General features: G+C 38.0%; 1 protein-coding gene across 1 annotated transcript in view; it reads left to right on the top strand.

The window, feature by feature from the left end:
- Positions 1–22,757, top strand: part of TRHDE (thyrotropin releasing hormone degrading enzyme) — a 226,147-nt gene that overhangs the window by 183,812 nt on the left and 19,578 nt on the right. The window contains exons 13-15 of the mRNA XM_026100355.2: positions 12,709–12,856; positions 14,846–14,943; positions 15,459–15,566. Of these exons, the coding sequence (XP_025956140.2) occupies positions 12,709–12,856; positions 14,846–14,943; positions 15,459–15,566 (354 nt within the window). The remainder of the gene's footprint in view (positions 1–12,708; positions 12,857–14,845; positions 14,944–15,458; positions 15,567–22,757) is intronic.

Raw genomic sequence — 22,757 nt, forward strand, 5'->3', positions numbered from 1 at the left:
CTTAGCCGTAATACATGCATGTGTCCTGAGACTGTAGAGAACTGTGGCCTTGGCAGTAACGTAGCTTATTGAAAAACATGCCCAGAATCTTGAGCAAGAGTACAACCTAGACACTCTTTCTTTCCTTCTTCTTGAAGATGCTCTATTTTGGGCGAATGTTCACTATGAAGTTTCAAAACAAATTGAAACCATGTGGATTGTAGTAAAATTGATGTATTGAAGGTAGACCGAGAAAAATGAGAAAAGACATAGAATTGCATACCTTCTGTAAGCTTAAATTGAGCAGAAGGTAATTCAGATAGCTCTAATAAGTACTGTTATAGGAAATAAGAAGCATCTTACTGTTTCTTGAGAATAATGTTGTCAACACCCCTTGTCTTTCTAACTCTTTCCTCAAGAAGAGGATGAGATAGGTAATATGTGAGGTGGGATGCCCCTCACCTTATTTTAGACATGCCAAAGGTTGACCCAAATATCTGAGCTGGTTACCTTGTGGTCCATTCATAGTTAATGGAGAAAAATGTGCACCTGACCCCTTGAAGCCACTTAACCTAGAATAAATTACCCTCCTGATGTCAGGAGCCTTGTGTCACCCCTAGTTCTTCTTGCTAGTCTCTAATCTTCATAGAAACTTCCCCTCATTAAATTGATTGATTTAATCCAATATTAAATCAAAGAAATATGTCTAGTTCACATTCAGTCTTAATAGTATAATGTTCGATCAGATGTGGCTGTGGATACCTATTTTACGCTACTCTAAAATAGCTATTATTCCTTCCTGTTCTAGAAGAATGCATCTGTTTTGTCTCTTGAAACCTGGTATGTGTTTAATGTCCCTTTGATCTTGCCTGCTCTGCAGTCAGCCTACTGGGTTAAGGTGGTAGGTACTTAGTTTGCATGCCAATTGCTTAGGATTTCCTCCCATTGACCACTGTCCTGTCTTCTATTCTGTCTTTGAAGAGGTTGTGGTGGAGTTGCTTGAATACTCAGGTTTTCTTGACAGTTCCCTTTTGGATCATAAGCCTATTGATGGGTTAGAATATGTCGAGACTGCATTGGTTACCTACTAACAAGGCCAAAGATAAAATTTAACAGATAGTTTTTTGCATATTCCTCAGCAGCATTTCTTCAACGCATATCAGGATTTTTTTCTTAACTTGATTCTGGGCCTTAGTACTGATATATGGAATTTTTCCTTCTTAATCATGATAAAGCATGAAGGGTTCTTGTTAGATAATTATTCTGCTCCAGGGATGCTTCTGTATTCCACAGAAGTCTCTCTTTCTCTTCCTGCCATTCAATTCTGCGAGCCTCCTTGCGACATCAGAGAGTAGAAGAGAAAGTCTGCATCTCTGTCATCTCCTTATTCAACCTAGAGCAGTGGAAAAAATACTCCAGTGTGTATATGAATGTGGGATAATACAAAGGGTGACTGACTGTGACTCACTGTTAGAGGAAGTGGATGGAAGAATTAGCAGACATGGGGCAACACTGTTCTTACTAATAGCATAGGTAACAATCTGGCCGTATCAGAGCACTGTCCATTTCCTTTCACAGATTAGGGGGAGAGGGAGCTATAATCTCTCCAGACTAATTTTTTTAGGCCAGCAGAGCCTGCCTCTATAGACTTCAACTAATATAGGGAACTGTGTCAGAAATGAGCAACCACAAAGAGCCATACCTCCAGAATTATCTGTGAACTAAGAACTTTCCTTCTTCATATGGCTTTTTTGAAAGTTCTTCTCTGACAGAACTTCATTCACCTGGCCTTTGGTGTCTGGAAAACCATAATTTTAGGAGAAAAAAAAAAAAGCCAACAAACCAAAAGCAACCCTCCCTTTATTCCTTAAGTAATTTCCCAGTTGTGGAATATTGCCACTCAGGCAAAAACATCTGGCCACTCAGCTACCTGCAGCAGCACCTTTCTCCTCATTTTTGCTTCTCAGTATCCAGAAATCAGATCACTAAAAATGATTGTAGTGGTGATCATAACCCCATTTAAAGCTTTCACCAAACTGGTGCCAAAAAAGTAGCACGGTATCACCAACACCAACACTGAAGTAACTGCTGGGCAATGGAATTCCTGACTGTAGTAATCACTGCAACTAAGCTTCTGGTTTATACTCGTCTATGTAAAATCCAGAATTATTACTGATAAGTCGGAAGGATATTTTCTTAAAGTATCTGGTGGAAATATGTGCATAAAAAAATTTAACTATGGAGCTGAACTTGTCCTCATTGCACTTCTCCTCCAGAGATCAAGACTTCATTTATTCCAGCATTTGAAGTCTTCCAACATATTTAATATAATTGGTTTCACATTATTCTTGACTGTTACTTAAAGTTCTGTTCAGCGTAATGTCATGAAAAGCCAAGGCATTTGAGAGCCTATTTAAAATTCTAGGGCTGGGAGTTAAGAGGATAATAGAGTGTTTGACAAAGGTAGAAATTCTCATCTAGCCCAATTAATGAACTTCAAAATCTTTCCAAATTTCAACAACCACATCCAGGGTTGCTGGCCTTGTTTTGCTTGGGTCATTCATGAACAGTCACGTAACATCCATTTAACTGTGCAGTTTAACCGCAGCCTTCATTATTACTCCAGATAGCATTGGCTGATAGTTCAACACAAAGGCAAACAACAGATATGTTAAGTAGGTTCCTGATTAGTGCTTCTGAGAACCAGCTAAGGGAGTATTAGATCAATAATATATATCACGCTTGATTGATAGTGATGTAGATTTACTATTTTAATAAATGAGGCCTCATCTAAATTATTGCAGCAGATGCCATAGCAGCTCTCTTTCAGTGTCATGCAGATCTTGGTGACTGTTCAACACATCAGCCAATTGATTCAGATATGGCTTTCTACAAGAGCTGCTGTTTGTTTTGCTTTGACATAAGTATTCTCTCAATGGGCCATAGCAGCTGCATTCTTTCTAGAGAAAATAAGAAGCCACAAATATTTTAAGGTAGCCATCATTCATTCCATATGCTGCATGTTAGCCCCTATGTTCTTTGACACATTGCAGCCTTGATACCTGCTTTGCTTGGAGTTATGCTTTTCATTTGCATATGTTCGTACAAGAAGAATCAAAGATTCTTGACAATAAGCACCCTAAAAGTCAATTCTACTGTTGTAGTTACATTTCATTTGTGTATCTGATCCTGTTACATGACTAAGGGCAGTGAAGCACATTGTACAACACATTTCAGGACATCAGTGTACCAGGAGAGCATCCTGGTCAACAGAAAAAGCTACTAAGAGCAGGGGAAGAATTTAGATAACACTTTTCAGCATGTGCAAAAGACAAACTGTGGATCTGAGTTCTCTGCAGAGTGTTCAGTGCAGTGGATAGATTTTGATGTAGGGTACATTCATCCTCTGGAAATGAGTGATATTGTTAATCCACACCCCCCCCAAAATATATTCTGGGACTTCTGAGTTATTATAGCTGCAATTGTTTTATCCTATAAACTACCAACTCTATTCTTAGCAAAAGGTCAGTATGAATTCTGTCAGGAAAACATGACCATGGTTTCAAGGGAGCAAAAGCACTGTTGTTAGCTAATTGTTGTTAGCTACAGTCATGGCCTTTCATAGTCCAAGCTGATCTTTGAAGTTGGCTTGGGATGAATGTATCCACGTTGCAGTGCAGCTGCCATGAACTGCTGTGTAGTGACAGGGCAGGGGAACAGTCTGTGGAATTTGCCTCAGGAACATTAATTGAAACAGATCTGAATTTCCCATCAAGAGAACACTTTACTTGGTGTTTGAAGTTAAAGAAGAGAAGGAGAGACAGCATAAGTGGAGTTTGCTGAAAGCTTCATAGCAATTTTGGGTGATGGAAGGGGGTTGAGAGGTGCAAATATGACTTTGGGAATATGTGGGTGCCAGGACCAGCTGGGAGTCTTTGTTCATCATCACAACATGCACCTTTCTGCAGCGGCCATATCCCTAGGACATACCCGTTGTCTGTGCCTTCTCGTGATCTGCAACCCCCTTCTGCTTCCCTGCAGCTACCTATTCAGCACTTTTCCTCACCTCCCTCACGTCTCCTCTCACAAGAAGCAGCTTAATTTCTCCCTTTCCTTCTCCCAGAACCCCACTGCTTTTCTGTCTGAGCAGGGCCAGAGCAGAGAGCATGAGACCCTGCTGCTCCCAGAGGCGAGGTAGGACAGCAACAGCTGCTCTGGGAATGAGCCGCCCTGTGAGGCTGGAGGTGTCACTCGAAACACCCCGTAGCAGCTGATGCCTCATCAGCACAAACAAACTAGTCTGCCACCTTAGGCTGCTGATTGCTTTGCCTGCTGTTTTGAGCTGGCTGTACCTGAGACTTCTCAGAAATGGTCCTACTTTCTGGGCTCTTCCAATTGCTGTGTGCCAGGATTGGTGTCTAGAAGAGGTCTGATCTTCGTCAGCGTGTGCTCTGCTCATCTGGCAGAGGATACTCTGCTGAGCTGCCAAGGTGAACTTCTGAACTGCAAGTGCTGATTTTACTTTCAATTTCTTCGGTCTTCATTTGGTGAGTTTATAATGCAGTTTTTGAAAATGTATGTCAGGATATCTCTATGGCTGACTGAGAATAGAATAGGAAAGTCCCTTGGCTTGATTAAATTTAAGATTAGACTTTTGAATCAACGCTGTGTCAGTTTGGCTTCTTCCTGCTTGGCTTTTAGTATTCTAGAAGTGCATTTTCCTCTACCCAGAGATTAAACAATAAATAGGAAGGACTGTATTATGCATAAAGCACTGGGCAGGGACTAGAAAGACTTTAAATGCTGTTTCTGCTATAGATTGCCTAGGTCTGTAGCAGATCCTATAGGATCTTGGTCAAGTTGCTTAACCTGTTTGTGTCTCAGTTTTCTGTGTGTAAAATGGAGATAAGAGAAAAGGTGGGGGTTTATGAGAGTTTCGGAGAGTCTGCTATTCTAAATATGTTTATAGAGAGTTGCCTTTACAGAAATAATATCCAATCCTGTGGATATTTTGGCATATAAAAACTAAATGAAAATGTGTATTTTCAAGATGAAGCTTCTGTACTTTCTGTATGAAAGTTTCTAGTTTTTAAACACATATTTCACTCTGGCTGGTAGATATGCAAATTATGAACATTAGAATAGAAAAGAAGAGGGAGAGATGAAAGTGTTGTGCATAATAACAAACTAATTCTTAATTTTGAATCTGCTTGAACATGTTCTCACAGATATCATTGCCTATTGACAATTTAAGGGATAGAAGGGCTGTTCCATTCTAACTCTCCCAAAATATCACCAAGAAAGAAAATAAATAACACTTTTAATAATTGAGTCAAATGAAATTGACCTCTATTAGCCCCTGAAATACCTTCAGATTTCTTTAGTTAATTTAAATGTATGAGTAACATACTTCTCAAACAAAGGCTTTCGTGATAATGAAAAACATGACATTACCGAGCTTACTGCATAGTCTTAATTTTCAGGAGCAAGATGATTCCTTTTCATCTTGCACTTTTCTTTTTCAATTGCTTTTTTCATGTGGGGAAGAAAAAGAAAGGAGAGATACTGAACTCCATTTTGAGGGGATTTTTGTTGTATTTTTTACAAATATGTTTTTTTTTTAATGGTTTTCAACAAAGGTGATTAATTCAAACTAACATTAGCCTTTGCTTATGTGGCAACTCTAAATCTGTGTGAGATAATTTAAGCCACGTGATACTCTGATAATTGCACTGAATTTGAACTAGTCCATGTGGGATGCTTCAAACGCTCTTGTGTGGAGCTGAACACCACTTAAAGAGTCCTCAAATATTTTGCATGTAAGAAAACATAATAAGCATGCCTCACTTATTACTGTCATACTCTCTGAATGCTTTGATGTTGGACAGATTGAATATGGATTAAATTTTTGCAGTTGGCTTACAAGCCAAATGGTACTGTTATGTTTATGAAAGAGCAGATGTGCATTCCTGTACTCAGATCATATGGAAGTCCGTAGCTGGTATAAATGATAATACCTACATTAAGTCACTTTTGTTACCTTAGAAAATCAGGGTCCTTATTTATACTTAAGTCAGCCCAACACTGGGAGTGGAAGATGAGGTAGATGATTCTTTGATACTCAAGATCACAGGGCTTTTTTCACGGGTTGCCTACTAGTGTTCTATGAGAAGACATTCCTTTTCCAGCTTCCCTTCCTGAATATGGATGCCAGGCATCTTAAGTTTTTAATCTTTGGCTACCCAGGCTTGCAGGAGTTGAATGTGATGGCTGTGACTACAGCAGTTTATATTCCTATTGCATGGATCGCCTTGCTCAAAGTGTTTTTCCTTGTCAGGGTTCAACATACTTGTTTCTATCCAACTGCCACAGAGCTGCTGTTGGAGCACTGTGGGAAAACATGCCCTGAATACATCAGTAGGAGCACCAGTCTTTGGTATTCAGAACAAAATATGTAGTGTTAGAAAAAGACAAATGCTATTAAACATACACGTACCCTAACACCAAGTTTCTCTGTAATTTATTCTAATCCACGCTGTTGACTTTAAAGGTAAAAGATTGAGTAAATGAATAAGAATCCTAACTTATTTTAAGCCATCCTGCTATGGATTAATGGGTATAGTCTAATGTTTCATATATTGTGCATGTGCAGAATGGAACTGAAATTAATCTGGGTTGCACAACTCTGTTTTAAAGAGATGGGATTTTTCTCTTCAAAATTATCCAAACAAAAAGCTAATCATGCTTTACACATTTCATATGAAACAGATGATGGAGGCTGAGTTTTAAACTAGTGGCAAGTAAATCACTTCATTTCCATCATTTCAACTCTGTCAATCAGTTTAGTGCCAGCTTGGGTTTTCTAATTTTGATTTAAACACATGACTTAAAATGACTTTGGGTGGTGGGTCTAAGGGATTTATGGTGCACTCGTATGTGGGACTCTCATCGTTTTTGTGACAGAGTCTGTTTGACTGGTTCTGAATTTATGATAGAAATAATTCAGAACAGAGTAATAATTTTCCTTTGGCAATTACACTACCATTTGGTACTTTGTCCCTAAGGGGAAAATGAATGTGCTGGGATCTGTCCATAAGTTCAGTGGCTCAGTGTAAAGAACAAATCAAGGTCAGAATGCAGCTGAATACACACTGATGTTTCATAGTAGAATCTAGATCTCTTGCTTTTTTTATAACTCATTAAAAGCTCATGTAGTTTAAAGATTAATTTTGACCAGTATGAGGTTTTTAGTGGGAATTCTTTGTGAAGGATATTTCATTACAGTGTTCAGTACTTTATCTTCCTATTCATCGCCTCTTTCAATGAGCAATGGCCACCCTAGTAATTTCTTCTGTGTAAGCAGGGTTGTGACTTGTTAAGGAGCTGGTGCTCATGATATAACACAATGTCATAAGCCACTTAGCTGTATTACTTGTGAAAGGTCTTTATCTACCTTCACTCTTGTAAAAATGGGGTATCACCTTTCCACCACAGTTAACAGCAGGCTCTTTAGGCATGAAAAACCTTCTGGTCTGGGATGTTTGCTTATAGATAATTTGTCTAATAACTACATCACATCTCTCTGCTAATCTGTATTCTTGTTCTCCAGTTCTGCAGGCAGTTGTGAACCTCAGCAGCATAGATGATAAGAATTTCACTTTGTGCTGTGTTTCTAGCACATGCTGGAGTTCTCCTTGCACGTAGCAGTGGCTACAGAATGGTTGATATGCTGATAAACCAATGGATAAGCGAAATTGTGTAAAACTGATAAATCAACCAAGGGACTCAAATGTGACCTTGTTGGTTAAATTTTGCTTTTACAGTCATATTTTTCTAATGACTAAGTATGGGAATGGCTGGCTTAAAAGGGATTTACAGAAACTCTTTTCTAAGTTTGGACTCCTTTCTATGTGATCAGTGATGCCAAACAAAAGCCTGTAATCCAGAATACAATAAAGAGGGAGCCCTGCATTCTTTCTTTTATACCGAAGTTATATAAATAATATTGCATTTTAGGACATGCACATGGATCTGCCAACAATTTTCTGTAAATATTTACTGTGTGAAAGACAAAAATTAGAATATTCTTATCATCATGCTCCTGAAAAGAAGAGCACTTAAATTTTAGGATCTCCATCGCTAGAGGCCTATAAAAACAAATTAGACAAATTTCTATCAGTAATGACATTGGTATGAATTTGTCTTGGATAGGATAGGGACTAGATGAGTTCTTAAGGTCCCTTCCAGCTTTTTCATTCTGAACTCTATACGTGAAGTTCTGTGAACTGTTTAACCTGTACTTGAGAAATATTTAACCTGAATATTAGTTTGCATTCAGCCACTATTTGTGAATCAACAGTGGTTAGTTAGACTGTTTTGTATGCTGCATACTTGCCATAACTATCCCAGATTCCTCTGCAGAATTTTTTTTGGTTGTAGGTACATAATTGCTGATATCCTCAAGTGGCTACTAGAGGCATGTCTGTAGAAACAGTGCGACTATTTCAGACCAGTCCTCAGAGTGGACATAAGTGTTTCTGCTATGTTTGTTTGTTAGCTGGCTTTAGTATAGCCCAGAGTCGGTTGTTCCCTGAGTGCCAGACACTATTTCAATTTTCCTCTGAGATGACTAAGCTGGAAAAGCCCATTTGGACTTTGGCAGGCATGATCTGATGGTACTTTCGCTGGACTTTAAAGATAGCAATATGATTGATGATGAAAAAGATACAAGAAAAACAAGGATTTCTGTCACTGACCTTCCAGTGACATTGTTGGAAAGGACAGTGATAAATCAAGCTGCCCATGTAGAGTATGTACAGAACTTATGTTACATTCTGTAGTACCTATAATACCTTTGAATACTATTATCAGAAAATTATATGAGAAGGAAATTATTTTATATTTTTTCCATTGATGGGAAAGTTGCCACTGCTATGTTTTTTATTATTGTAATGATAATTGTTGAATATTTCTGTTTAAGATTTCTACCGCTCTGTGTTGTTCGATCAGAATTTACAGAGATACTAAGAACAAATCCATTCCGAATTCCTTGTTCTGCCTTCCTTCTTCATCTTGGATATTTTCCTGCTCCAGAAATGGAACAAGTGGTTTTGATTAGAAGTTCTCAGGCAGCTTGGTGGTGTGTGCTTGCCACAGGTCTAGAGGAACTCCTGAGTCTTTGACCTACTTTACTGCATATAAAAATTTTGCTTTTATTGACCAGGTCCTAGTTCTTGTAGGGTAGAGAAAGAGAACCTTATGAGCTCTTCAAGAGCCCTTGGCTGGTGGGTGAGTTTGTCCCTGTTCAAGTGAGCCAGTTTATCTTCCTGGAGTCAGTATTTTCTGGGGAAGGGGATTTTTGAAATCCAGTCTTAGCACTAAAATGAAAAAATGTTATTGTGCTAAAATACAAAGCTTAAGAAACCAGCTACTGTGTTTGGTGAAGATACAGAGTACTGGAACATAGCACACCACATAGCCACTCTGATTTGGCTGGTTTCTATGTTCTGCTGAGCTGGTTGCCATGGTAGTCCTGATAGCTCCTAGACCTGTGATCCGGATTTTAGATATGCCCTATCCTTAAAACGTCTTATCCATATATGGGTTTTATGATTTATAATTTTTATGGTGTAGAGTGATACCTTCTCGTTAAATCCTGTTTTCTCAGCTATGAATGCCAAAAATAAGCAGCCTTAGTAATTGACCTGACCATTAACAACTCTTTCCTCCTTTTGTGAATGAAAATATTCCTCAGACTTTTTGAACTTTCATACACATTTAATATTTTATAACATATACTTTTTATATACCACATTTTACACAAAAAAGTGAAACAATGAATTTATTTATCCCAATGAATGTATTTTATCCTATCTTGATGGAGGCTATTTAAAGGCAAACAGTTTGGGAGATGATAGTGTTTTTGGAAAAAAGTGGCCCATAAACATGGATTAGTGACTGACGGTGAAAAAATAGGACTCTAATAGCTTTCTGTAGGCATCCATACAATAAAATTTTATAGAACATAAAGAACATTGTCAACTGAAAGCTCCGGAAGAACTTCTGTTTTCTCCAGGGAAATACTCTTCTCTTATGTGCCATCATAAGCAGATCTGAGATATGTCTCTGCTCATTTTCCCCTAAAGATCAAGCCTAGCAGCCGTACTTAAAGCACATTTGCCCAACATATGCTGACACAGAATCTGATGTTGGTCTTAGCAGCAGTAGCCACTTTCCTTCAAAATCATGGTCTGAGGTGGTGAATGTGTTGGCACTTACGTAATAATGTGATCCAGAAGGACTTGCCCTCACCCAAATTTTGCTCTTGAGATTGATTCTGTGGATCTGGGGAGCTGATTTTGATGATACTGTGCCTAAGCTCTGAAAGGATCAGACCCATAAAGGGGAAGAAGTTCAAGAGGAAACAGGAAAAACTTAGTCTTTGCTCTATTATGTTTATGTGGGAAGGAATATACCTGTAAGGAAATGTGAGGAAAAGTGGGGGATGAGGGGAGAGGTAGGAAGAATTAGAGGGATAAATCAGTAAGTTACCAGCAGTAAGGTGATGCGAGTAACAGTTTCCGTTGTGAAGAGGATGAGGAGCATCAGCAAAGAATCACAATTTTGAAACAGATTAGGAAGGCAGAAAGATCATGAATAAATAACATCCCTTTGAATTCACTTATGATTCTTTCTAGAGAAGTTAAGCTTAAAAAGAAATAATCTGTTTGTTTTGCAGTGATGATTTCTTTTGTACTTAGCATAGAGAGACTTAATTTCCGGAGCATGATCTTAAATGTCCATTAGTGCAGCTATAATAACCATTCATCTGTTTATTCCTTAAGCAGCATGTTTCCTAGAACCGTTCCTCTTGTTCCTTGTGCCACATTTTCTCATGTCAATCAAATTATCAGTAGTAATAATCACAAACCCCATTAGGAATCAATTATGCATGTGCAGCTTCAAGCAAGTTTAACTCTTTGCTAACATTATCTCCAGGGTGTTTAACTCTGCAGTCAATCCAGCGTGCTTCTGGTTCCACATCTTTAGAAAGTATTACAACCTAGAACACGTTTGTGATATTCTGCTGCTTCTGGAATAAGAAAGACCTATACAAATGAAATAATTTCTAGTTACCTTATTTTGTCTGTCTTCAGATGTATTGCATTCTCTCCTCTACCCTACTCTAGGAGTCCTGTTCGAATTTCACATCCATTCCGTTCCTGAGGGACTCAGCAAACTGTTCAGTCCCCAAGTGTTCTTGTTTTTCTTCCTTGAGCACGGGCTGTAAAAGGAGCAGAGTCCTGCTGACAAAATATAGACAAAGGAGGCATGAAGCAGACTGGAGAGTGGGTCATGATACCGCCTTCTGAATATGGATGCATGAACTCCCTTCTTTCCCGAGAACATTAAGGAAAGAGGGTGGAATTCTTCCAGGAGGGAATGTGAAGCCCAGTGGCTTGCATGGATGTGGTGGTGCTTTTGAGGAAATTGGATTTGGACTGTACTAAGAAGAACAGTCTGTTCCAAAGTTTTTAGTAGAGTAGTTCTTCATTTACGCTGTTACAACTGAAATCAAAATTTATCTCCAAGTATATGTACTAGTTCATTTCTGTAATAAATTGTGTATTTTTCTTTGTTTACTGTATGTATGCATCTTTTCCCTGGACAGTGATGGTAATTAAAGGGAACATTTACATTCAATAAGGAGAAAAAGTAGTCTATGAGGATGTATCAAACTGTAACCTGTGTTAAATTGATGTTTGTGGAATCCAACTTCCTGACTTAGTGTTTAATGAAAACAAAATCATTATCTCCCCTTTAAACAGATACAGAACTCCTATGGGAGTTAAACACGTGCATCAGGAGAAGAATAGGCTTGTGTGTTGCTAGAAAGCTTGCACCTACAGGGTTACGCTTTGTTTCTGTCCTCTGGATAGTTAAGAAATAATGCTGTTCTGAAAAAAAAAAAGAGTACAAATCCTAAAGCTTGATGTTTCCGGTATTGAATTTTAGAAAGCAGCTTTCAAATGCTTGAGTCTGTATTGTACTTTACTTCTAAAGCTATTCATTTAAACAGCCTTCTTGAAACCTTGCTAAACTCTTTCCCTTGCAGGGAGATGTCTTTTATGCCAGTGAAAGAATGGAGCAAAATTTTAACTGATTTATTTTTTTAAACCCTTGAAAAAGTAGTGCTTATATGGAAAGCACTGAAACTTCCTTAACCAAAGCATTACTATTGTATGCTATTTCAGTTTAATAAAATAACTCATTCCAAAATGGCTTACAAAGGATACAAAACAAGACAGCTCTGAAGGAGAGGGAGAGGGGTGAGAATAGTAAAACTAAAGGATGCTTCTTCAGAATTAATTCTTCCCAATTACACATGACCAGTAGAAATGTTCTGTACCTCCCTTTTGCTTTTCATATGAAGTCAGTTAGTTCATTGTTCATGTTTTTTATAAGCACTAGAATCTATAAAAAATAGGGATACCTTGTGTAGTTTTTTCAGGTGTGTTCACACCTTCTTTCATCCTAGTATGTATATTTGCATGTGTGTGCCTGTTGCAAGAGATTGTTACTGTTTTTTGTAAGGTGTACTTTTATGTCAGTGCAGTTTGAGTTTCTCATGCTTTCTGCCTTCTAATTTCATTTGGAAATGAAGTCGTTTTTGCATTATCATGTATTTTCTGCAAATTCTAATTAATATTAACTTCTTTTTTTGTGCAGAGCTGGTTATTTGCCTCAGAATATTCCTTTGGAAATCATCAGATACCTTTCCGAGGAGAAGGATTTTCTGCCTTGGCATGCTGCCAGCCGAGCTCTTTATCCTCTAGACAAATTGCTGGACCGCACAGAAAACTACAACATCTTCAATGTAAGGGATAGATATATATTCTCTCTCTCTTCCTCTTTCTCTCTCTTTGTTTTTCTTTCTTTCATTGGCAAGAGATGAACTATCTCAGTTAGATCCTGTAACTGACCTAAGGATATTAACTTTCTTTCTAATTATTCTTTATTTAAACATAGCTTTTGTCAAGCTTTGGTTCATTTGCATTTGAATAGTGATAACTGTTGTTTGAGGCATATATAATTAATAGAAGGAAAGGTAATTATTCCTCCTATAAAATATTATGACAAATAAACTATTTCACTTAAAAGAGCAAAAGTAATCTATTTCCAAATTTGCTCTTTTGAGGAACCGCATTGTTGTATTTAGATTGAAGCCCCAAATCAGCAAGGACACCAAATGCAGGCACAACAGGATGCATGCAACCTAATTAAAGATTTCTAGTTATTATTTCCATCCAAAAAAACATGATGCATTCAACACAGTTACCTTAATTAACAAGGATTAAATCACCATTGAATCTAAAGCCCATTCGTAACTGGGTCCGAAGGGACAGCAGTAGAAGCTAGCAGGAGATAATTAAGATAGACCTGGCGAACATTTTAACATTTTACCTGAAATAAAATAAAATATAAAATAAAAACCTACCTAGTTTGGAGCATGTCTGATGAAAGACACAGGATTTGATGGCAGCCAGTGACAATTACAAGCTCTTGGGTTTTTTACTCAGTGAATTTTATGTAGTCTACACATGTTGAATGGCCAATATACTGTATTTAATTTTGTACAGCCATTGAAATGAAGGAACTCTCACATATACGTATATGTATATGTGTGTATGCATATATATATATAAATATATATATACACAGAGCTACCTACTAGCATAGAAAATTATTTTTGTAGCATATGTTTTGGATTAATATAGACATATTGAAATTCTTTCTTTATGAACTTACAGTTTAGGTGTACATGCAAACCACACTGCCATAATATAAAATGACATTGAAATAATTTGCATTTTTAGTTTGTCATTAACTGCGCAGAAAAATTCTTAGAAGTCCGGCATTGCTATTTCACTTTTAAACATGGCTGTGTAAAGAAAATGCAATTTTAATAAATAAAAACAGTAAAATTTGTGGCTGTTTTGTCAGTACTGATGAGAACTTTGAAAGCAGAGGTGATAGTAGAGGACATAAAAAAGCCTTTTTAGTCGCAGAATATCATATCTGCTAGAAAAAGCTGCACTATGAATCTCCTTTTGTCCTGGTATCGTACACTTGCCCATGCATCCATAAGAATAAAGTAGATGTTCTTCTGTGCAGTCATTTCTATTTCAGTTCTCTTTTTCAAATTTGTGAATTCTGCTGGCAGATTATGCTGAAAACAGTGACAGTTGTTTTCCTCACAACTGCCAGAGTATTTAAATATGTCTACTGTGTAAAAAGTAAAAGTAAGCTAAAACACATTTTGTGCTGGTTTTGTTATTTAGGCATACCAAGAACCTAAACTTGAAATACAGTGTCATTATATATCCAAATCTCATTTGCAGCCCATATTGCTCAGTATTCTGAAATCAGTTGACTGTACTTATGTAACAATTTTGCCGTGACTATGGATATTAAAACAATATTCTTTTAACAATGAACATGCACAGTGTACTTGAGATTGGCCATAGAGTAGATGTTAACCTGTTGACACTTTAGCAAGTTTTCAACCATGTATAGTGAGTTCAAAATAGCACTTAAGAATCTCTTTTTAAATTGCTGGATTTTATAACAATAAATTGGCTAACATGAGGCATCAAATCAATTAGCTGTTCTGCCGATTACCTCTCACCGTAGAGGTTGAGGATTGTGTTCGGGCACGTTATTGTACTAATTGCAAATCAAAACCTTTGGAACATTATTTCAGGGGAAGAAAAGAAGAAAAAACTCAGTAGTCAATAATATTTCAACTTTGAGTCAAAAATCAAAAATTAATATTAACACTAAATATATTTCTTTTCCCTCTCAGGAGTTTATTTTAAGACAAGTTGCATCAATGTATCTGAAGCTTGGATGGCCAACAAATAATTTAAACAAATCGCTTGTTCAAGCATCCTACCAACATGAGTACTGTTATATTTCTTCCTTCTTCTTTGGTTTTTTTTTTTTTTTTTGCATGATATAGTTATAATAAAGTACTCTCCTAAAATTTGGTGTGATCTTCAGCAAGTGATACTGTCCTAGCTCTGTCTTCCTTTTGTTTTTCCTTACTGGGTGCAAGGGAGAGCAGCAAGATGCTGTGAAAAATTCTTCTTTCTTGAGTTTTACAAACAACAAATGATTCATTAAGCCTTAATTTAATATTTGACTGCACTAGATATTTAAGAACTTAGATGCATGTGACCACAGAAGTCAGGAAGTGTGCATAAGTGTAAATGAAGGCTGATTTTGGCCCATGACTTCTTTTTAGATGCTGCAGCTGCTGAAGGCACTTAGTTGACACTGAAATCTGTACAGCTGGATTATCTGTGATACATGTTATCTAACTATCAGCTGCTCCCATTATCTTCTAAGAAATGCCTTTTGTAAACATTCAAACACATTTATTAACACAGCCTTATTGCTCCCTTTAATATGGACAGAGAATTGCGTCGTGAAGTCATCATGTTGGCCTGCAGCTTTGGTAACAAACACTGTCACCAGCAGGCTGCAACATTAATCTCCGACTGGATTTCTAGCAATAGAAACCGGTAAGTGAAACAAGAATGTACATTTCCCTTTTTTCCAACTCGGAGGTAATACAGCTGGAGTGCTGTTCCCTCTTCCTCCCTTTCCAGTGCCCAGTTTTGCAGGATGGTGGAAGTCACCAGCTGCGCTTTCAAAATGGCTGTGGGGCTTCAGAATGAATTATTTGAGTTTGTGTGTATGAGTGGGTGGAGGGAAAGCTAAGGTAGCCCCTGCCCACATTGTGGTCAAATAATTACATGCTAAAGGGAACGAAGCTGGGTTTTAAAGAGTGTAAAAGAAGAAAGGAAAAAAAGGAAAAACACCTCATTGGTAGACAAATGCAGAACCTGTGTCTGGGAAGACAGCAGAAGGTGCTAAATGGTAAAAGAAGTAAAAGGTTGGGCAGAAGGATTGAGAAGTAAGAGAGGAGACCAAATAGTGTAGTTGGGGGATATTTTGTGTAGTACTTGGAAGTAAAACATGATTCAAGAAGACTCAGAAAAGCTAATGTAGGCTTTCAGAGAAAGGGATAGCTAATGTGTTGACCATTGGGTCACTGCAGTGGTTTGACAGCAGATATGTAAGTTAGGTTGTCCAGACACAGGATTATTCAGCTGAGGCAAAGGAATGAAGGAACAAATGGATAGTGTATGAAGTTTAACTTCTACGTGCAAGTAACTTAGAGATATTAAATTATTAAATATACAAGTACTTTAGTATGTAGTGATCTGTAGATGATAAGTATACACTACAAGTTAAGACTGCAACCTCTTGAGAAGAATGATGTGCTTTCTGATCATTGTGGAAGGCAGCACAGAAGTATTTCCATAAATACATCACTTGATATTTTAAAGGAAAATATTTTTTGTAAAAACAAAAAAAAGAGGAAAAGATTGACGTTCTTAGGCCTCATTCTTTATTAGGTCTGCAGGAGTGTCAGATCTTTATAGATGTTCAGACATGTGATTTTTTTCAGAGATATGTCAGCCAATCAGGTGTTTATTTGCAATTAAAATACATGTCTGTCTGACTGTGCACACTTTGAAAATCCCTTAAAGGCATATTCATTTACAAAGTACCTGTCTATCTTTCAAAACCAGCCATGAAATGACATTGGAAATTACACTCCTCCATGACTTTGACACTTAAAAAAAAAAAAAAAAAAAAAATCCTGAAACTATGACTATATATCTTTAAATGGGAAAGGAGGAGAGGAGGACTTTTTTGTGTAAAATGATACCAGATATATTTACTATGGAATATATGCCCCATGGTTCTTTATGAATTGTTGTTGTCAGCTGCAACAATCAGTATATAACCATCCAAAGAGGAAATTGCAGAGAAAGAATTGTTGGAAACAATCAGCAAAAGTAATTTACTTAGATACTCATTTACAAAATTAGTTAATCAAACCTAGCACCATCTATTAACATGCACAGCGGTAGATTATTCAATGTTAAAAAGCTGTCACTGCAAAGCTTTCTCCTATCCTTTGTCTTCATTCCTTCCAACAGGACTGAAGAAGGCGGCATCAGGGAAAAAAAAAAACCATTTATTGCTTTACTAACAATACCAAGAGAGGGAAGGAATAAATTTAAGGAGCCATCTGAAGATTCATCGTAGCCTTTCTATGGGGCTATTCTTGGGAGCATGAGATTGTGGCTTCCAGCATATGATGACTATTATGATAAAGGCCTCACAGCAGGGCAGAGGAAGAGAATAGCTACTAAGTTGAAGCAGTGCATTTCTCCAAAGGAACTGCACAGATTTGAAAAATAGCCACAACAAATAGTGTAATTACAGAGTTCGGATTGACAGTCAGCTGGTAAATAAGGGTACAGCTTCCAAAGGAGCCAGAGCTGTGTTTTTATTTATTTTGTAAGATTATAGGATTATAGTTCTGTTCTCCATCCCAGAAATTGCCAATTGCTGTTCTCAGTGCAGTCTCATATATTGAATGTAACTAAAATAGTAGCAGACTGATTTCATATCTACTTATATTGAAAAAACATTGCAAAGGCTACTAATAATAGCAGAGAAGTGTTCTAGCAGCTTGGTAGACAAAATCAGCCTATGTTTCACAGTAACAGCAGTTATAGGGGTCAATCAGTTTGCTCCTTTATGAAGGTTCAGATTCCTGCTAAATCAAAGGGACCCCATATCACCCTCAGTCAGTTTAAAGCAACTCAGACTGAAACCTGAAAATAAAGCTGGGTCTGTTTTCCTTCCTTTTCCACCAAGAAAATGATGATGATTCTATAATAAGAATTTAATTAATGTGATGTTTGAGTCACGCCTATCCCTCATTTAGCACTTCAGAAACAATAGCCAGCTCAAGTACAAAGGGCAAGCAGATTAGTGCAAAGTACCTGCAGAGAGCACATCCAGTGGGTGCCACTCTGCACTCTTTCTGATCAGTAAGAGGGTTTTTTCTCAGTTTGGTGCCCTTAACAGCAAACTAAGCCACAGAATCCTCAGGAATCCCTCAATGCTTGTTTCTTCACAAAGATGGGGAAACTCATGCTGTTGATCTTTTTCCAGCCTTCTCTGACAATGCCTGGTGAGGAAAAGCTGGTGACAGTTGCAGAGAATATATATATCCATGCCTGTTCCATTCCTTGTCAACCATGAGTCAAGTTGTAGCTGCTGAAAATTACCCTTAGAAGTTCTCATAGATGCCTTTCCTTCTTATGAAACAGATCAAAGGTGTTGACTGGGGTGTCCCAGAAAGCGTGATGTTGGTGGGGTTGTGCAGGCAGAGAGCGAAGACAGAGTTCCACAGAACTCAGAGATAATCAAAGGAAAAGGGGAATCTCTACCTATAAGGTTCTGTTCCTTCAGGAAATACGAGTTCTGCAATGTTTGTGGATGGTCTTCCTAGTGTTCCTCCTGGGAATCATGTGGTACTGTCTCTGATGAGAAAATTCAGTGAAGTTTTGTGCAAAAAGGAAGCCTGGGCTATTTTCAAGCTCATGATACTTTTGCAAGCAGGCACAATTTGCGTTTGACTGTGAGAGTAAAAATAAAGGCCAACTTGCAGCCTTCCCACTCCTCTTTCCCAAAAAGCCTTTTTCTGGAAGATGAGGTGGTTCATGCAATGAGCTAATGCATAAGCGATGCATTTCGGAGGGATAACAAATTCTTCAAGGTAGTAGACACCAAAATGAGACTTGGGAATTGGACTTGTGCCCTAAGATCAAAATCAATACAAAATTAGGCTTTTTATAAACTAATACTGCATAAATGCACAGGCAGTAACTCATGGAAAGGAGCTTGTTGATTCCCTGACAATTAATACAGTCAAAGTTAGAATGAACATAGTGTAGAATGGCCAATTAATAATACTGTAGGAATGCTAAAATTCATAACTTTTTCTCCATGCTTTTAATAAGTCTATGGATCCTTAGAAGTTCTTTTGAATTATTTCTGTATTTTACTTGTAGCATTTAATTGGGGATGAAGTGTTAGGTAATAAACAAATACAGTAACATCTCCTCTGTTTTACCAGCATATGCCTACAGTTGCTGTGGTTCCTAGTAATTATATTTAGTATGATAGGTCCAGAAATTAATTACCATCTATTCTTCACTCCAGGGAATTGAAATAATCATAATAATCAGTTACTGTTTGCACCTTGTAATTACATGTTCTTTACCGTGCAAATAATTTGCCACTGCTCACAAAGCAAAATACTGGTCATTCACAGCACAAAGCCAGAGGTCCTCTTTGTGTTTCCAGCAGTATTTGAAAAAATCCCATTAGACTTCCAACTGTAGCATTGCAGATTTTCTTATGGGATTAGTAAAGAAACATACACAGATCTGCAACACTATCCTTCATGGAGTAAAGTGGAAGGCTTTTATTCTTCCTGAGAGACTTGAAGGCTTGAATCTCTAAAGCGATTTAGATGTTGCAATGCCTCATTTTTAGATGCCTGGCTCACAGAGCAGAGTCAGATGCTTGGAGTTAGGCTTCCTACACGGAGATCTGGGAGTCTGTGAATGAGATTGACAGCAGTCAGCAAGCAGAGTGAAGGGCCTCTGAACAGGAAATAGGGAGGGTGAGCCCTTTTACCGGCCAGCACTGTACGCAGGAAGACACCTGTGTCAGGCAAATATGGGAACGGCGATCTTAGAGATAGGGGTCTTTTCAAAAGATGCATTTCTAAAGCAGAAAAAGGCTTGCTCCTTTTCTTTTGAAAAACAGCTGGCAGAGGAGCTGCTACTCAACCTGCTTTTAAACAATAGTTCTGTGATTGAGGCAGTAACTGAGATTGTGCTAGATTTTCAGTTTAATTCCTCGGTCTCACATCTGGCACCTCACAGAAGACCACCCTGACCATCTATCAATGCGATGTTTGGGGCAGGACTAAGACACTGCAGCACACTTTCCTCCTCTAGTTGAAGCTCTGCCACTAGGATTTATTTCATTAGCAAAAGAACGAATACAGCTGTCTAACTCAAAGATGAGAGCATTCATCTGAGAGAGGGAGGTTTGAGTTCAAACCCTTGTTTCTAAGATTGCCTGTGTTTTTTATTTAATGACTCCCTAATGTATGTAATTAACCCTTGAGGCATGGCTTTAAACCTCCATCCTTCTTGTTCAGTTGACTGTATTAGCCTCCAGGGTACAGAGAGCCACTTTCTGTATTTCTCTCCCTCACACTTTTTTCCAAAGTGACATTTTGTAGAAAAGTTACCTTAGTAAGGGGGAGATCTGAGCTTCATGTGTGCCTGAAATATCAAGATTACTTAGTATGTAAAGGGCTTTAAGGCAGTATTGCTCACTACCACTTTTCAGGGTAGAACATGGTGCTAAAACAAGGAACATAACTCTGGAAAAGAAATTTGGCTGTACGAGGCAGAAAACAAACAGATAGCATCACCAAATGGGTTCTAGGAATAGGAGATATCAGATTGTTATGGTCTAGGAATTGGTATCATATTTTAATCCTTGCAATTGTTTTTTTAAAAAAAGATATGATTATTTCTCTCAACTGAAAATGGACTTCAAGGTAGGGCTTACTGTGCTTTTAACCACTGAATTTAAATCATTTTGGTATTTTTATGTGGTTGAAGCACAGTTTGCTTCGAAGTCTGCATTGATTTCTGACTTGATATCAAGGCAAACTTTTTTGCTCTGTTAAATTGGGATACCTACCACTTCTGTACTGGAGCAGTGGAAACCCTTGAAACCTCCATGCTTATGTTTAGAAGAATACAAAAGTAGTATAAAACATATAATGGGCTTATGCCCATTGAAATTTCCCTCATAAACTGAGAATGTAAAGTTACTGGAATTCAGTCTCCAGCAAAATGCCGTACAAGAGAAGCTACAGTTGTCTGAAGATTAAGATGTTTGCTTCTACCTTTATTTAACTGGGCTCATCCCTGTGAAGCTTGTTCATGTGTGAAGAAATACATTATTCACACTCCATAGATATAACAGCATTGTGGTTCAGCCTAAAAAATTAATAAAATTACCATACAATGCCTGCCTGAGCTTGAGAATCAGCCTTGTTAACCCCTTTAACCTTCGCTGCCTATCTATTCTGAAAGAAGAACACATATTTAAGAGGATTAGCATTTTCAGAGTTTTTGCTTTGGATAGACGCAGTAAATGCATATTTCTAAGGTTCAGTGAAGAATGTATGGAGAGCTACAATCTGGAAACTCCTGACATGAGCTATCATGACAAAGTATGACACGTTAGTATGCACTGTGATGGCTCAAAGCATGACTTATGCCACGGACACAAGCCTGTTTTACAAAGTGCTCTGTGCATTGCGGATGTGATTTTCTTCCAGCTGTTGTTACCATCCATCAGCTACAGGTTGCCACGTATTTCTGCTGGCGAAGTGGACTGTGAAAGTATGCTCAGTTCAGGCAAAGTTAGACAGGCTCGTGTGAACGTATGGGAGCGCTATTTTGGACTGAGCTGCTGATTTTGCCTTCAGCAGATGAAGAAGTGTTTGTATGCTGGTTCTGTTAGTAGTGCTGCACTGATGCTATTCTTCTCTTAATGGGCAGTAATGAGCAGTGGGAGATAATAGTACTGCATCAGGTATGATTACATGTTAATGTTTCTCTACGATATTACTGAACCCCTTGGAAGGCCCTTAGCTTTTCATAGCCACTACAGTTTGCTCTAATTTTGTCTGCTTTAGAAGTGAAACCTTGGCTATTTATTGGTTGCTGACTTTTAAGTATAAACAGATAACTTTAATTAATTGCCTGGAATTCCCTTAATACCCCTAGAAAACTTCTATTAAATCCGTGTGATTGATCTGGGCTTTGCGTCACCAGAGGTTTAATGTATTTTTTACTATTTATGATATTGTTTATCTGTCATGAGGGTTCTGGTTAGTCTCATTTATTAAAATATTAGGTCGCAGTTATCACCAAAGGAGACAAGCGAGAGGATCCAATATTTTATAATAATAAATGTGCATAAATTGTGGGTTCATTCCCACGTCTGAATATTTGGCATCTCTTGCCCTTGCATCTGTTACACTGACCCTCTTTGGAGCAAGTCTCTATTGTTGGTAACAGTCTGCTACTCTTCGGTAACAGTCTGCTGATCTTTATCAACAGAGCTGAGCTTACCCTGCTGTTTGATAGCTGACTTCAATACTCAGTCTCTTTTTAATAGTTTTTTCTGTTTTGCAATTCTGAGTGTACTTTCAGTGTCCACTTTCTGAGTGTGTGCAAGAGTCAACAGAGGGGAAGGCATGAGCTTTTGTTTTTTCTTTGCTGAGGAAAGCAATGTTCAGAAGAGTAGATGATGTTTAAGGTGTGATGCACAGTGCAGTACTGCCATAGACTGAAGCAGGCATCCATTCACTAGCCCAGGCATTAAGGAAGTTTGCATTTTTCTCTCTGCATGAGTAAGGCTGCCAGCCAGTCCTGAATGCAAATCCCAATGTCTTGAATCTGTTCTGGTCTCTAATCATCCGAGTTGCTCCCGGATGAGGAGTGTTGGAGCGCTGAGATGGGGCCAGAGATCTCCAAATGGATAATATGCCGTGAATTTGCCTCTTCTGTCTGAGAGTTTCAAGTCAGGATGCATCTGTGTGTCTTTTTTGTATTACAGGTGAACCACTTTTGATTACTAAAAAACTGAAGTGAAGATCTTGGAAGATAGTATCTTAGGACTTAATTATCTCATTTGATATCTTTTTAAGTGTAATAATGGGGGCATGGGCTTTTCCAGTG

This window comes from Dromaius novaehollandiae, chromosome 1 (genome assembly GCF_036370855.1).
Source record: "Dromaius novaehollandiae isolate bDroNov1 chromosome 1, bDroNov1.hap1, whole genome shotgun sequence".
Classification (NCBI taxonomy): domain Eukaryota; kingdom Metazoa; phylum Chordata; class Aves; order Casuariiformes; family Dromaiidae; genus Dromaius; species Dromaius novaehollandiae.